At 45.7% G+C, this 15,483-nt stretch overlaps 1 protein-coding gene and 1 pseudogene across 2 annotated transcripts; one reads left to right on the top strand and one right to left on the bottom strand.

Moving 5' to 3' along the window:
• Positions 1-582: 582 nt before the first annotated feature.
• Positions 583-4,296, top strand: LOC120641506 (annotated as a pseudogene).
• Positions 4,297-5,506: 1,210 nt separating this feature from the next.
• Positions 5,507-10,591, bottom strand: LOC120641505 (nucleoporin NUP152-like). 2 transcript variants are annotated; one of them, XM_039917674.1, is made up of 10 exons: positions 10,250-10,591; positions 9,470-9,624; positions 8,970-9,057; positions 8,376-8,634; positions 7,947-8,267; positions 6,999-7,040; positions 6,778-6,875; positions 6,513-6,632; positions 6,044-6,133; positions 5,507-5,940 (listed from the first exon to the last, which is right to left on the bottom strand). In XM_039917674.1, the coding sequence occupies exons 1-10, from the start codon at positions 10,301-10,303 to the stop codon at positions 5,815-5,817; spliced, it is 1,353 nt and encodes a 450-aa protein (XP_039773608.1). In that variant the 5' UTR covers positions 10,304-10,591; the 3' UTR covers positions 5,507-5,814. The 2 variants fall into 2 exon arrangements, with proteins under 2 accessions (XP_039773608.1, XP_039773610.1); XM_039917676.1 differs by having other exon boundaries at positions 9,470-9,577; positions 10,250-10,528.
• Between the last annotated feature and the right edge of the window lie 4,892 nt (positions 10,592-15,483).

Genomic DNA, 15,483 nt, shown 5'->3' with positions numbered 1-15,483 from the left:
TCGCACCATTTGCAATTTCTTTGCACTTGATATTTAGAATGGAGCGGTTCTGGTAGAGTTGTTTGGTTGGAAAGATAGAACGGCTTCATTTCTTATTTGGTCGAAGGGATAGAATGATAGATAGAATGATAGACATTTTATTTGACCATTACCATTTGTGGGTCCGACGCGCCACCAAACCAATCTTCCTCCTTTCTTCTTCATGTTTTGCATCTGCTCATGCGCTTGCTCGGCCTGCCGTCCCAGCTCGCCCGCCCTCCAACTCCAGACGCCCCCAGTTCATCGTGGAGGGCGGTCCAGAATTTGGGAGGTGCATATTCAAAATTTAAAGTAGTGCAAAATAAAAAAAATTTGATAGCCCAAAGTAAATTTTTCAACATATAAGATAGTAAACGTACTAAATAATCGACATATTAAAGTTGGAAGATCAAAATAGAGAGAGGTCTAGGCTAGTTAGTGGGCTGATTTTTAGCTGTTTAGCCCATTTTAAGAAAGAAAATGGGCTGGATGTCATCTTGTTATTTTTTTCAATACACATATATACTTGGTATTTTTTTTTTAATAATGGGTACAGGTGGGCTCGCCCGGATCCCTCGGCCCCCGGTCCGACTCGTGCCATCGCGGCGGAGAGCCCGGTCCGCCTCGCGCCGTCGCGGGGGCCCCGCCCCCGGTCCACAGCGCCGCTGCCCCGAAGGCACGCCGGCCCCGGTCCGCCGCACCGCCGCCGCAGAGGCCCTCCGCCCCCAGTTCCGCGCCGCCGCTGCAGAGGCCCTCCGCGGCTCCGCCCCCAGTTCCTTGCCGCCACCGCGGAGGCAACCCGCCTCCGGTTCGCCGCGCCAGAGTTCTATCTGCGCGCCGCTGGAGCTTCGTCGGCGCCCAGCAACAGCGACGTCCTCGTACAACGTACACGGAGGCCGTCGATCGAAATGCCGCTGCCCACCACCGGCAGCCTGTCGGCCCTCCTCCGGCGCTGCGCTGCGTTGGGGGCGCTCTCCCCCGGGACGCAGCTCCACGCGCGGGCCCTGGTTGGCGACTGCCTTCCGGATGCCACCCTGGAAACCGACCTCGTCCTCCTCTACTGCCGCTGCGGGGAGCTCCGTCGGGCCCGCAAGGTGTTCGATGGAATGCTCTCCCCGTCCATGCACGCCTACAACATCCTCCTCGCTGCGTCCCCGCCCGGCGCGTCACTGGAGCTACTCGCGCGCCTCGTCGCCGCCGGACACCGACCCGACAGGTACGCCGTGCCCGCCGCACTCCCGCGCGTGCGCGGAACTCCGGGACGCGGTCCTTGGAGCCGCGCTCCACGGCTTCGCCGTCCGGCTCGGCTTATTCCCCAATGTTGTGGTTTCGGGGGCGCTGCTGGACATGTACGCCAAGGCTGGGCTGCTGGATGATGCCGTGAGGGTGTTCAACGACATGCCGAAGAGGGATGCTGTCGTGTGGAATTGCATGGTCACTGGGTATGCGAGGGCGGGGAGGGTAGCAGAGGCCCTGGATCTTTTCAGGAGGGGGCAGGTTGAGGCCATGGGCATGGCGAATGATCTACGCGCCATGCCGAGCGTTCTCAATGTTTGTGCAAAGGAAGGGGAGCTGATGAAGGGAAGGGAGATCCATGGCAGGATGGTGCGGTGCCTCGCTTTTGATTCGGACATTGCTGTGGGGAATGCGTTAGTCGACATGTATGCAAAGTGTGGACGTGTGGAAGTCGCACGGACTGTGTTTGCAGGCATGAAGGAGAAGGATGTGGTGAGCTGGTCGACACTGATTTCTTGTTACGGTGTCCATGGCATGGGGGATGAAGCATTGAGGGTCTACGAGGAGATGGTGTCCAGAGGGGTGAAGCCAAATTCTATCACATTCATTTCGATCCTGTCAAGTTGCAGCCACTCAGGGCTTGTGAGTGATGGACAGAGGATCTTTGAGGAGATGAGCAAAGTTCACGGTGTAGAGCCCACTGCTGACCATTATGCATGTATGGTTGACCTCTTAGGGCGTGCTGGCGCCATTGAAGAAGCTGTTGGATTCATAAGGAAGATGCCTATGGAGCCTGGTGCCAGTCCCTGGGGAGCATTGCTCTCTGCTTGTGTGATGCATAATAATGTCGATGTCGGAGAGATTGCAGCTTATAGGCTATTTGAATTGGAAGAAGGCAATGCTAGCAACTATGTTACTCTATGTAGCATTTACGATGCAGCTGGTCTGTCAGATTGTGTTGCAGGCGTAAGGTCAAGGATGAAGGAACTTGGCATGGTGAAGACACCTGGTTGCAGTTGGGTTGATGTGAAGGGAAGAGCCCATGCCTTCTATCAAGGGAGCATCCCACGCTACTTGAGGAGACAGATGCTATGGGTTTTAGATCAGTTACTTGAGGATATGGGTGCTTCAGAATCTGAAGATGAATATCTGAGCATGAACTGAGAGATAATTGAGCACTGAATTTGGGATGGTCCAGTATTGACAGTCCCATTTTCGTGTGAAGATGAAGCAACCAATCTAACTTCATTGCTGCTGTGCTACACATGAACAGACTTTTATGATGTGAAGCATGGAATTTTATGTGTTGCTCTGCCAATTGCTGAAGGACTTAAACCTATCATGATCAGATCTGGAGTGCTGTTATGAATCCTGAAGTGCTAGGGGGGAGAGAAACAAGGGCAATTGATTTAAGGGAAGAAATGCCTTCTCTACTCCGACTGCCACAAGAGGTAGCTCAAAGCCTCAACAAGTGACTCTGAACATTGTGATAAAATGAGAGGAAAGAGAAATGATAAACTTCTCTAAATGGCAATTTGCAATCAACTAGAGCAATGTCAATCTATGAGTTAAGCATTAATTGGAATTTCACTATATTAGAATTATTGATTCTTGGCTAATTCCATAATTTCCTTGGACTAGGTGAATGTTACCTGTAGCTCCCATGAGAAGTTTTTATGCTGTCGCAAGAGATATGCACTGATCACTTTAAGCATATTGAACATTAGTCTTCATGTAACAAAACTATTCTTCTCCTGTTTTGTATTTGGTAGGTCATTAACCTATGCTGCCTACCTGTTTTGTTTTCCCTTGTTGATCTCACTTCAATCCAACCGATACCCACAATTATTCCCAGCTTCACATGATAAATATGAAAATCCAAAGTGAGGTATCTTCAGTTACAGCTCAATTTGTATCAAGATAAATATATGTTGCGGGAACTGACAATGAGTGACAATATTATTTAGGAGGAAATAGTGTCTGAATGCAACGCTCCACCTTCAGCCTTGCTGAAACCAGTTACTGCTTCTAACCTACATTCTTCATTTTGCTACTTGCATTTCTCAACTGACTGCACTGATTAGACTTAAATGGTTTGCAAGGAATCTTGATTGCTACTGGGTCATTGGCTCATGCCAGTATCTACATACCGCATGCTGATGGTCATAGCTAGTGTCTAAATCTGACCACTGCATGCTGACTGTCATATCTCTAAATACTGCATGCTAATTGCTATTTATACACCACTTATTCTGTCCCAACTCCAAGCAGCTATCATAGAAGTGCGCCGTATCTCAGGAAATCAAATATATCATAATCCAAAGAGAGAATTCCCTAAACGATGCAACTTGCTCTATTTTTTTGCAAATACACTGCTTTAGTTTAGGTTCAGAAGTCAATCAAACTCAAAAACTTGCATGTCAAGGTGAGTAAAAATATTTACAGTCAAGGAAGGACGAAAAATCTTGTGGCTTAAAGGAACGCAAGGAGGCGCACCCATTTGTGTCAACTGTGATTGCTACTTGCTAGCTTACAAGTGCTTATATTTGAATTCTTTTGCCTCAAAGAAAAAATTGAATTCTTGAGTTTCTGCTGATGCTGGTTCCGCATGCAGGTTTCATTTTGGGGCCGAGCTCATCAAATCTGCAGACGGTAGCGGCTGTGTGAAGCAGTGCTAAAAACCCTTTCGCATCATACCAGTGCTCTACTCCCGCTCCATGGTATCTGAAAATTTTGCTTTGACATTGCACGTTCAGGATTGTTTTTCTCTGGACTCAGGACTACACCTTTTCCATGCAGGCCATACTGGTATTCACGTTCGCGTACCAGTCAGGGTTCAACATGCTGGAGATGACGCTGGTGGCGCTCCAGGACATCACCATGGAGAAGGTGTTCGACCTTCGACGACCAGGAGAGGAAGAACCTGTGTGCGGAGTGCGCCTGCTTCATGGAGCAGGGGTTTGCGTGCACCCCCGGCGGCCTGTGCGTGTACGGCCTCAGCTGGCCGGTGTCGTACGATAAGGCGCTGGCGTGGAAGGTGCTCGACAACGACAGCGGCGGGCACTGCATCCGCTTCATGTTTGTCAACTGGTCTTCTGGTCCTTCGTTTCGTCGATGCAGGTCGCTTCAAGAGAGATCGCACGCGTTAGATTACACATTGTGGGGTGTAAAATGTTTTTGGTTTATTGTTTGGAAAAAAAACTGTTTTTGTTTTGAGCAAAGAAGAATGTAAAGTGGTCGAAGAATCTAAATAGTGTTGCACATACTGAATTTTTCATGAACGGAGACGGATTTTGTTCAATGCAGTTACCATTCTGTAGGAGCTGATGTACTGAGTTACTGACAGTGGACTGAGGGATGAAACTAAAGTAGTCAAAATAATTTTAATATTAATTTCGAGGATCAGTGTCTTGGAGATGCTCATGGGGGTACAGTTGCGTGCATGTATTCGAAGGTAAGTGTGTGCATTTGTATGCGTCTGCGTTTGTACTGTTCGAAAAAAACCGAATCATGCAATCATGGCACAAGATCGATCGGGCCACTGGTGCTGGAACTCAAGAACAGCAATAGCTAGAAAGAATGGGGATGGATGGTGAAATCGCTGGAAATCTCTCCCAGCCAGGTGCGAGTCATACGTAGGTCGCGAGGAGCTGGCAATGTCCGGCTGAGCCTGACGAGCACCGCATCGGGATCCTTTCCGTCCTCACGCCTCAGGTCAGCCGCTCCTCTGCGAGAAATCCGCCGCCGCCGGCTGCCACCTGCAACACAAGCCCGACCACCGGTGAGCTGGGCAGCATCTCGGTAGAGACAGAGCAGAGGGCGAGCACGAGGCACCGACGCACCGGCAATGGCTGACCGTGCGGAACCAGCGCCTTGAACGCGCAGTGCCGAAAGGCGAGCGCGATCCGCTGCCGGTCGTGGAGTGCTGTCAGGGAGCTCGGCGTCGACGATAAGAACGTGATGCTGGCTACTGGTGAGCAGTGGCAACCAGCATCGCAGCAAGCCTCCGCTAAAATTGGAGAAATGGGAAAGAAAGAAGGCTCCCTGATTAGATGCTGCTGTCAATCCGGTGAAAACAAACGAGGCCTAATCCTGCAGCCGATCAGGAAACTACGAAGTCCATTTGGCGAGCAATTACCCCCCTCAAAAAAATGGCGAGCAATTTAGGATGCCGAGGTCAACCGAGGTCCGTGGCATGGGGTAGGTGGTGGCGGGGTGCTGAAAACCAAACAGGATATTTGAAGGCAGGAAGTCAAAATTTTCATCCCAGACTTATCATTGCCGCTCACATGGACATGGTGACGAATCTCAAAGCATGCCCAATAACCTTATCCATGCTCAATATACGATACATAAGGTGAGGAAAAAAAAGGTACTAATACATCGCCAACCAGCCAGTCTTACACGTTACAAGTTACAGGCAAGCACTATATAGGCAAAAAAGAACTCTGCAAGGCATCTTTTGGCCTGCTGCAGAGGCCATTGGTGGTGTTACCCTCTACTATTACAACTCGTGCCAGATGCTTAGGCGTCGTGAGATAGTAATCCATGCTGCAAGAATCAGTGCAAGGGCGCGTTCTCTTTGATTGCTGTTGACAACTTTGTAGCCTCATCCTCATTTTTCAACCTGAACAAGTATGTCCGAGCTACAACTGCGCCACTGCTTGATTCATCTGACTGTGCATCCTGAAAATATATACAAGAATTATGGTCTTCTGTTTTACTTTCTGAGTTTTAGGAGGTGTAGGGGTGCGTGCTGGTGGTGGTTCAATGGTCTCTGATTACTTACCGAAGTATGAAAAATCGAAGCAACTGTGTTCTTCTGAACATTCATTTTTATCCCTTTGTAGATCAGCGCATTTAGGAGAATTTTACCAACCTGTTGCCAATTTAAAAACATTAGTATTTTGTCCATACCCAAAACAATCTTAAAGCAGTGTAAATCTTGCAAATAGTGTGAAAAGAAAATTTATAACACAGCCTTGCCACAAAGGTAATTTTCAAGACAAATTTGCTGGAAACTTCTCAAATTAAAAACAAATTGACAAGACAATTAGCACATTGTGAAAACTAGACTTGTTTAACATGGACAGAAGTTGGGGAGACACCATTTGTGGATTGGAATATTGATAATATCACGTCAGATAATTTCAAGGTTGACATGCAGTAGAAGGATAGATATTAACATGAGCATACATAGAAAGGAATATAAATGAATTAACTTTTATTAATCTAAATTAACAGATAAGGACACATACATCGTTTCTAATAACAATGGTTGGAGTGGACTCTTTGGAAGCTTTCTCTGCACCTTCCTTACTTCTGATAGAGAGTTGACCAACACCAATGTCTTTCCAACCCTTGGTAGCATCATCATGCTGCATGAATGGAAAACAGATTTAGTCAAGCAAAATCTGAAACAACTTGTCAACAAAATTTACATGGTATTACAGTCCCAAAGTAAGGAAAGCATTACAGTCCCATAGGAAGGAAAGCAAGATGATAAATGAAAAAGAATGGTACCTTCACATACACCTTGCACTTGGCTTCATGAACAACAACTATACCTTTCTCTTCTGCCTTCTTTACAGAAGGGCTGCTTGGTTTCTCGGGTTCGGCATCTGATCATGATAAACCATAAATTAAGAGTATAGAATATTGGAAACTAAGGAGGTGTGCGACTTGCATTACTCAAGACACAAATCCCAGGCATAAAATCAGGATTTAAGGTATTATATTCTTACCTTCATCTGCATCAGCTGAAGCTTCAGAAGCATTTTGATTTCCTGATAAAGAAACAAGAAGTTTATGTTCCACGCAAAAAAATAAGGATATGAGGTGCAAACACAGGTGAAGGGGTCGTCTTCTAAACAAAATAAGGATATGATACCAACAATCAGGTTGATCAGGTGCTGCCAACATTAATTACTTATCATATAATTTCAAATGCAAATAGCAGGATAAGAGAGCACAATATAAGCGACATAAGTTGCATTATAGGAAACAACAAATTTGTGTACATCAATCAAATTACAATTGTGTTTCTAAATTGCAAGTGGTATTTGTTACACTTGCCAAACTGAAAATTGTAGCAACTTTGACATTTAGACAAGTCCATGCAGGCATGGTACATTGCTGTGCCATATGAATATATGATATTCTTAACTAAGGGAGATGGATGAAATGCTAAATTGAGTAACAGAGGCAAGTTTTGCTGCTACCTAAGTGTATCGAGAGGTTTGGCAGTATTGCTGAAAACCGGATCTTTCGATGATATAAAGCACAATTTCCATAAAAGTTGAAGTGTACATCACAGTGTTATGGAATCCTTTGGGAAGAACATAAATGGTTTCCAAGAGTTCATGCACCGGTCAAATTCTAATAGAACAGTGAGCGCGGAACATTTAAATAAGCATAACACAGTTTTGCTTGGTTTGATGATTTGCAGTCCTAAACTCTTACTGCTAAAATGGAAAGAAACCTTACTACATATACAAAATATATATAAAAAAACCTCGACCCATGGGGATAGACGTCCCTATGACATTGCAATAAAGATCGAGAAAGACACCAAACGCTCACCAAGGCATTACGGCTATACATAAATATATTAATATCCGATGCATTAAGACCCCGTATGTGTGAAATAAACAACACGAGAGGAGCAATTTCATTCAAGATCAGAAAAGTACCTGAGAGAACTGATTGTTGATTCATTGAAAACAGAGGTGGAGACTGTGAGCTAAAACTTTGGGCAGCTGAAGTAGAGAATAAAGATGGTGCACTTGATGCCAAAAAGCCATTATTTACACCAAACTGGAAAGTTGGTTTACTGCTGTCACCAGGCGTATTCTTCTTGTCACCAAATATGCCATTATTTGCACCAAACTGGAAAGGTGGTTTACTGCTATCACCAGATGTGTTCTTCTTGTCACCAAAAATGACATTCCCACTAAACTGGAAAGCTGGTTTACTGTTGTCACCAGATGTGTTCTTCTTATCACCAAACATACCTGCACACAATTGCAACATAACCAATATGAAAATACAATAGACATCTGCAAGAAAATCTACAGTAAAACTTAACACAGTATGATATATAAACTAGGGAGTAGGGATACCACTGAAATCTGGTGTTTGTGACTTAGAAGGAAACGGAAATAGGGTTGGTGTTGGTGAGCTTGAGCTCTGAAAAGCTGAAGAACTAGACGCCATCACTGGAGCCTTTTGTGTGTTATCTGTACTTGGCTGCCCCAACAGCTTGCTATCATCTGCTGCTGGTGGATTAGTCTTCTCATCCGTTTGCGGACTTGGGGATGAAACAACTTTTGAACCTGCTTGATTTTGTCTAAGCCAGTTGACAACATCCTTGAATTTTTCCTAATGGACAAACAATGGTATAAGCATATACAATGAGAAATCTAACTTATTAACTGCATAAAAAATATATGGATACAGCTGCCTATGCAATGTTTGAAACATAAATGGAAGTAAAAAAAAAATCATTGCGTAAAAAAAATCAAATCCTCAACAGAAACACAATGTAAAAAGGAAGTCTGCAATCAGAAGCGAAATAAAGTTTAAGTGATACACTTCGTAAGCAATCAGAAGCTACGATAGGACATGATATGCATATTCCCAAAGCAATATTAGTTGCATTAGTTATATGAATGAAAAAACAGAAATATCATCCATTTACGGCCAGTGAAGCTTACCATTATTTCAGAAGCATGGGATAAGTAATCTTTGATACCATCCTCCCAAAGTTCAGCTGGATGATTTTGCAGCTGCAATTGAACCCAGCTGCCCAAAAAATCAAACACCATATGAGTACATAATATGCATTCAACTAGAAATAAATATTTAAGTATAACTCTTAGGTATATGTAGCAGAAAATGACATGAGCAAGAACCGTTCCAAAATTGTTCTCTCGTTATAAAATACACTGATATCTAATGAAGACTTCATACTCCACAGAATCACCAAGGAAACCGAAAATGAGAAGGAAATAGGGATGCTCAAGAGATCTAATACTCATTAGCCATGAGAAAACTGTGACCATGATAATGTGACCTAGTAGGTCGTGCACCAATTCCCAGATGGTGATACGACTTGTATGAGACTATTGATTATATGGTACAGCACACGGGAGAAGAATACTCATGATATAGCACACAGGAGAAGTAGTACAAGCTAGCAGGTGAAGAAACAGACCTCACAAACTGGTTATTGAGTGCCCTGACATGTTTGCTGGCAGCCTCAGCCCGTCGAGGATCTAAAGTAGCGGGTCCTGCCATCACATGCTGATGGGAAGACTCCGCCCTGTGAACATCAAAAGAGGGTCCGTCCATTACTCTCTTACTTGGTAGCTGCAGCATTATAATGACAGAAATGAATAACAGAGAAGCAGATTCTGCAGGAATATAGAACAACAGGAAAACAACTTATTTGAAACGGATGGTAGCTACCAAAGTTCCAGTTACTAAATCAGAGTGGTTGTGCGTATAACGTGCTAACACTGATATGCAATGGTCAAGCTTTAATTACAAGTTCTGGACTTGTGATGGTTCTCCTAGACGGAGTAACCAATAGCGATATGGTTCAGTTACCAACACTGAAGTGTTTTACTGTAAGCTAGCAATGATCCTGTGATGTAGAACTCGCCATGACGCTGCTTTCTCTTCCAAGATAAAAGATTCGGCTCTGGTGCTGACTACTGAATCTACATAACTCAAAATATCTTACAGATTGCAAGAAATTCAACAGTGCGCGCAGCAACTCCTTAGCTTGTGCGTGCACTTGATACTTAAATAAACATTTTATCTTAAATAACCCCACCGCAATGGCGTCACTCCTCCTCTTAATCAACCAGATCGAATCAGTACAGCGAGCCGAATATCACCCGGAAACAGTCCCCAAATCCCCAACTTATGTCCCCAAACAAACAAACAAAAAACACATATCGCGCGCGCCCGAGGGGGCGGAGATGCGTACATCGGGAGCGCCGGGGTCGGAAGTGGCGGCGCGCTTGGCTCCCCGAGTCGTCATGCGGCCTCGCCTCGAGCTCCCGAAACCCTAGGGTTGAAACACGGACTGCAGAGAAGGCCGTGGGAGCTGGCAGGGGAGCCGAGTAGCGCCGCGCTGGAGCGGGAGAGGGGTCGCTGCAGCGCACAGGGCAATGGAATCGAGCGCCGGGGTTTGGGAAGGCGACGGTGGCGGGCGCGGGCGAGGGGGTGGGGAGGGAGGAGTGTGTGCGGAAGCTGGCGGCGGCGCCGCAAAGCTTTTGCTAGTGCCTACCTGCCTAGTGGGTCTGGTTAGGCTGACCACAGCGGAGGGAGTGTATCAACCGTGTCAAACAGTGTATTTGTGTATTTGCTACTTCGTTCGCTCCCTCCACTCTGGACGGTCTTACCCCCGGCGCGGAGCGGGCTGTGCGTGCGGGCCACGCACGTCAGTCAAACCAAAGAAGCAGCCAGAGTCCCAGACCGAAAGTGTTGCTTGCTAGTACCTCGGGAGGGGCCCGGATGGGGAAATATCTGAAAGCTTATTTTTGCAAGCCAGCCAGCCAAAAGTACCTGAAGCTAAAAGTCTGGAGTATTTCAGGAATGAAAGTACGGTCAAAGTGTTTTCGCCATGTTTTAAATAGGGAACTATAGAATTTAACGGTAAGATCCTCAAAACGCTATTAGTACCGCTATAGCCCGCTATTTTGTACTGCAGTGATCATAGCGGCAGCTTCGTGAAAATCACTATAGCGTCGCTATAGCACCCTATAGCACCGCTATAACCCGCTATTTAAAACAATAGTTTTCGCCCTGTTTCAGTTTGTGCGATGCAGGTGAGAAAAAAAGGTCGTCCAGGTATTCCCGATGAATCCCAAATTTACAGTCCGGATCCAAGTAATTACACTTTTATCCTTTCCTTACTACTTTACAGTTGATCCTGAACGATCCTCGAATTTACAGCTGAGCTTTGTTGGCAGAGCAAAATGCCGATCTCCAATTGGGTAAGAGCAACTCCAACAGATTGATTTTTCCTTTTTTCTTTTTCATTTTTTCTCAATATACGTGATTAATATTAAAAAAATCTACTCCAGCAGATTGATTTTTCATCTCCCTTTCTCCTTTATTTTTTCTCAATCCCCAATAATTTCTCTCCAATCCCCAGTAAAAAGGGGAGACATCGTGTCTCCCTTTTCATATAGAAAGGGGAAAAAATCAATCTGCTGGAACACTTCTTTCATATATGTTGAAATTGAGAAAGAAGATTTCCCTATATGATGAAAAAGTGAAAAGGAGAAGATCAATCTATATTCAAGTTGCTCAAAGAAATCATGCCAGATCCCCAACACGAAACACATGTCGACTCGAGTATAACTCTATATCCACGTCATCCTATTCCTATCCAGGTACGGTTTCATTCATGCCGCAGCGTTGCTCGGTCCGCAACAGAGATCGTCGACCAACTCTTCCACCAGGGACCAGAATACGCCGCCCTCCACGTCGCAGCCCAGCCGCTCCCGCTCGTCCTCCCCGAGGCGCCTCCACCGCCCGAGCCGCTCGATCTCCTCCACCTCCGCCTTCCCGTCCGGCCCCGGCGCGCTGTGCCGCCCGTCCAGGTCCAGCCACGCCCTGGCGGTCTCCAGCAATGACCTCTCCACCTCCTCTGGGTCGCCAGGCCTCCCGCCGTGGCACGGCGGCGACGACAGGCCCTCGCGAAAGTAATCTTGGAGGAGCTTCTTGAAGCAGTGGGCGGCGCGCAGCGAGCCCGCTTCGCCTTCGGGCGGGTCATCCTGCTCCTGCGCGTGCCCCCCTTCATCGTCTTCTTCGGCTGGGTCCAGCTCCTCGACGTGGCAGCAGCTTGCCGTGTCCTCGGCGGTCGTGGTGGTGTCGTCCACGTCGGACGTGTCCAGCTCCGCCAGCTGCTCGAATCGCCGGACCCTCTGAAGCAGCTGCTGGCTTGCTCCTGTAGCAAGAGAATGTTTTTAGACCTCAGCTCATTAGGGTGAGGCGATTAATGGTGAAAACGACGAATCAATCTGTTGACGACCAAAATTGGCAGCAGACTAGACCAATCGGTCTGACCGGTCGCTCCAAGCGGTCTGACCGGTCTTTGACGATGTAGCCGATTCGGCAGGAGCCGACCGGTCTGACCGGTAGGTCTGACCGGTCTGACCGGTCCAAGCAGAGTCCGAGTACCACTAGAGATTTTCATAGATTTAGATCTTGTAATAGGATTTCTTGCGGGACAAGTCCACCCACCCTATAAATATAAAAGGTCACGGCCGATTGAGACATCCAATCGATCAAAATACATCAATACATTACTTCTCTTTATGTTTATTGCCTTTACTTTTGTCTCTAAACCCTAGCTCATTCCAACCCTTTTCTACTGTTCTTCCTTCGTCTCCGCGACGTCTGAAGGCGTTCTAGGTGGCCTGCCGATCCTAGAACAACCCTGCGTGCGTTTGCCCTGAAAGGGTCCCTCCCGGGCAAGCGTTCGTCGGATTTCGCCGTTCTGCACCGGCGAACCGATCTGACCGGTTACATGTAAAGGTAGTCTGAGCATCGGCGCTGCAAATTGTGCCGTCGCTCGCTGCGTGATCAAGCGCGTTCGTGTGTTGACCCTAGATTGGCGTCAACATATTTTGGCGACTCCGCTGGGGAAGAAAGATCTTGGTTGTAAAACCGATCTAATCTACTCCATCTACTACCATGGTGAAGCTGTCGAATCCTGGTGAGATCGATCCCGATAACATTAGCAGACCGTCTGTTGATGAATTGCCGCCCGAGGATCGTCAAGCTTATGAAGCCTTCATAAAGGAGTGTGAAGAGGAGAACAAGCGGCGCAAGGAAAAAGAACTTGAAGAAAAGCGTCGGTGGTTCTTGTCTCACTTCTCCAAGAATCGGAAGGGTGATATCTCTAAAGACAAGGAGGTTGTCATTCTTTCGAATGAAGCTGAGCAAGCCAAATCAAGTGCTACTTTAAGTGCTACAACACCGCCTACTTTAGAGCAAATTACTCAATTGGTGGTTAATGGTCAATAAAAAATTCTTGCTACTGTTCAAAATATGATTGATAAATCATTAGGCAAGCAACCTTTGATTGATGATAGTGGTACCCCTAGACCTAATATTGATGGCACTTTTTATCATAATACTATGCATCTTGAATCATCGGCAGCACATGCACCTCAATACGGCATGCCGATGAATTTTTATGGTCAGAAAACTCCAGAGCAGTATCACGCGCATGGAGCGGTCGGACCGGTCTCGCAGACCGGTCAGACCGGTCATGGAGCGGTCGGACCGGTCTCACAGACCGGTCAGACCGGTCATGAAGGACCGGTTCCAATCGGTCCGATCGGTTCTGGAGCTTTAGTTGCATATCCATCGTCTCCTGAACCAATTACTAGTGTACCTTATGTTTCGGCTGGGTTTAGCCGAATGAATAATTCATACACTATGCCTCCTCAGGGTTCAGGTTATTCATATGGTTCAATGCCAAATAATGGACATTTGCAGCAAATACCATATATACAACCGAATCATATACCACATGTGCCGAATAGCTCTAATACCAATGTTCAAAGGCCAAATGATTCTTATTTTAATCAAATACTTGAGAAGCATAAGAAAGATTTGGCTGTTATGTTTAAAGAAACTTTCGGCGTAGAATTGAAAGACAAAACTCTAGTCTGTCAAAAGCCTTATCCTGAGAGTTTTGATTCCATGCCATATCCTCAGAATTTCAAGGTGCCTGAATTTATTAAATTCATTGGGGAGGATAGTAGAACTACATGGGAGCATATTAGTCAGTTTAATGCGCAAATGGGAATTTATGGTAGTCTTGATCATTTGAAAATTAGAATGTTCCCTTTGTCTTTATCTGGCACTGTTTTTTCATGGTTTTCGGCATTAGCTCCTAATTCTGTGCAAACATGGTCACAATTAGAGCGTAAATTTCATGATCATTTTTATAATGGTGAAAATGAGTTGAGGCTATGTCATTTAACATCGGTTAAGCAAAAGCATGATGAGTCTGTTGCTGAATTTATTAGAAGATTTAGAGATACAAAAAACCGATGTTATAGTTTGGTTATTTCTGAAAAGGATCTTGCCGAATTAGCTTTTAATGGTTTGAGGTCTCATATTAAAGAAAAATTAGAAGGATATGAGTTTCTAACTGTTAATCAAGTGTTGCAGAGGGCTTTGGCTCAAGAAAGCCGAAGCAAAGAGTCTAAGTTTAAACCCGATCGTCTTAGTATACATATGCTACAAGGAGAATCTTCAGACGATGAGGATAATGAAGTATATGCTGCTGAATTTGTATGGTCATCTAGTGATAAGCCCAGCACTTGTACTTCTTTAAAGCCGATTTCTAAAAATCGGCAAGATGAGATTAAGTTCACCTTTGATGTGACAAAGTGTGATAGAATTTTTGATGAATTGGCAAAGCTTGGGAAGATTAAGTTCTCTCACACTATTCCATCAGCGGAGGAATTGAAGCGGCGTGCATATTGTAAGTTACACAATATTTTTTCTCATGCCGCTAATGATTGCAATGTTCTTCGTAGACAAATACAATCGGCTATAAATGAAGGACGATTGGTTATTTCTGCGATGCAAATTGATCAAAATCATTTTCCCGTTCATACACTTGAGTTGTCAAATCCAAAAGTATTGATTCGGCCGCATCAAGCCGAATCGGCTAAAGGGAAAAATGTGGTGGTTGGTGAGGAAAGGCATGAGAAAAGGGTGCTGCAGAGCAAGACTCCTCGAGCTTCAACGAGGACATTAACACTCGGGGGCAACGCAAAGAAAATAAGACCGGCAGCAATCTAACCGGTCGGACCGGTGCGTCGAACGGTCTGACCGGTCCGCAGGGCGGTCTGACCGGTCCCCAGACCGGTCTGACCGGTACTACCAGTGATTCTGGAAATTCCTCCTCGACCAAATTTAGAACAAGGCCGAGCTTCAAAAAGCTCCTGGCCAAGTATGAGATGGATGGAATTGTTCAGAGGCACAAGAAACGGCCAGATGAAGCCAAGGGTACCAAGTCAACGTCAACATCTAGTGAGCAATCGGATTCTCGCATACATCAAGGTAATTGTGTTGCTATGCCAAATTTTGAGCCGATCGCTCCATGGTTCTGGTCGTATCCTTGTTATTATAGACCTTTGGATTATAGTAGGATGTATATGCAGCCCTATTATATTCAATATCCTT

This window comes from Panicum virgatum, chromosome 7K (assembly GCF_016808335.1).
Source record: "Panicum virgatum strain AP13 chromosome 7K, P.virgatum_v5, whole genome shotgun sequence".
Lineage (NCBI taxonomy): Eukaryota > Viridiplantae > Streptophyta > Magnoliopsida > Poales > Poaceae > Panicum > Panicum virgatum.
This window is presented reverse-complemented; position numbering and strand designations above follow the sequence as displayed.

Coding starts and splice junctions, on each gene's coding strand:
- LOC120641505 (XM_039917674.1), bottom strand. CDS start 10,303: ATGACGACTCGGGGAGCCAAGCGCGCCGCCACTTCCGACCCCGGCGCT. Junction 8,268..8,375: donor ACAAACACCAGATTTCAGTG/GTATCCCTACTC, acceptor AATTGTGTGCAG/GTATGTTTGGTGATAAGAAG. Junction 6,876..6,998: donor TTCAGCTGATGCAGATGAAG/GTAAGAATATAA, acceptor TATCATGATCAG/ATGCCGAACCCGAGAAACCA.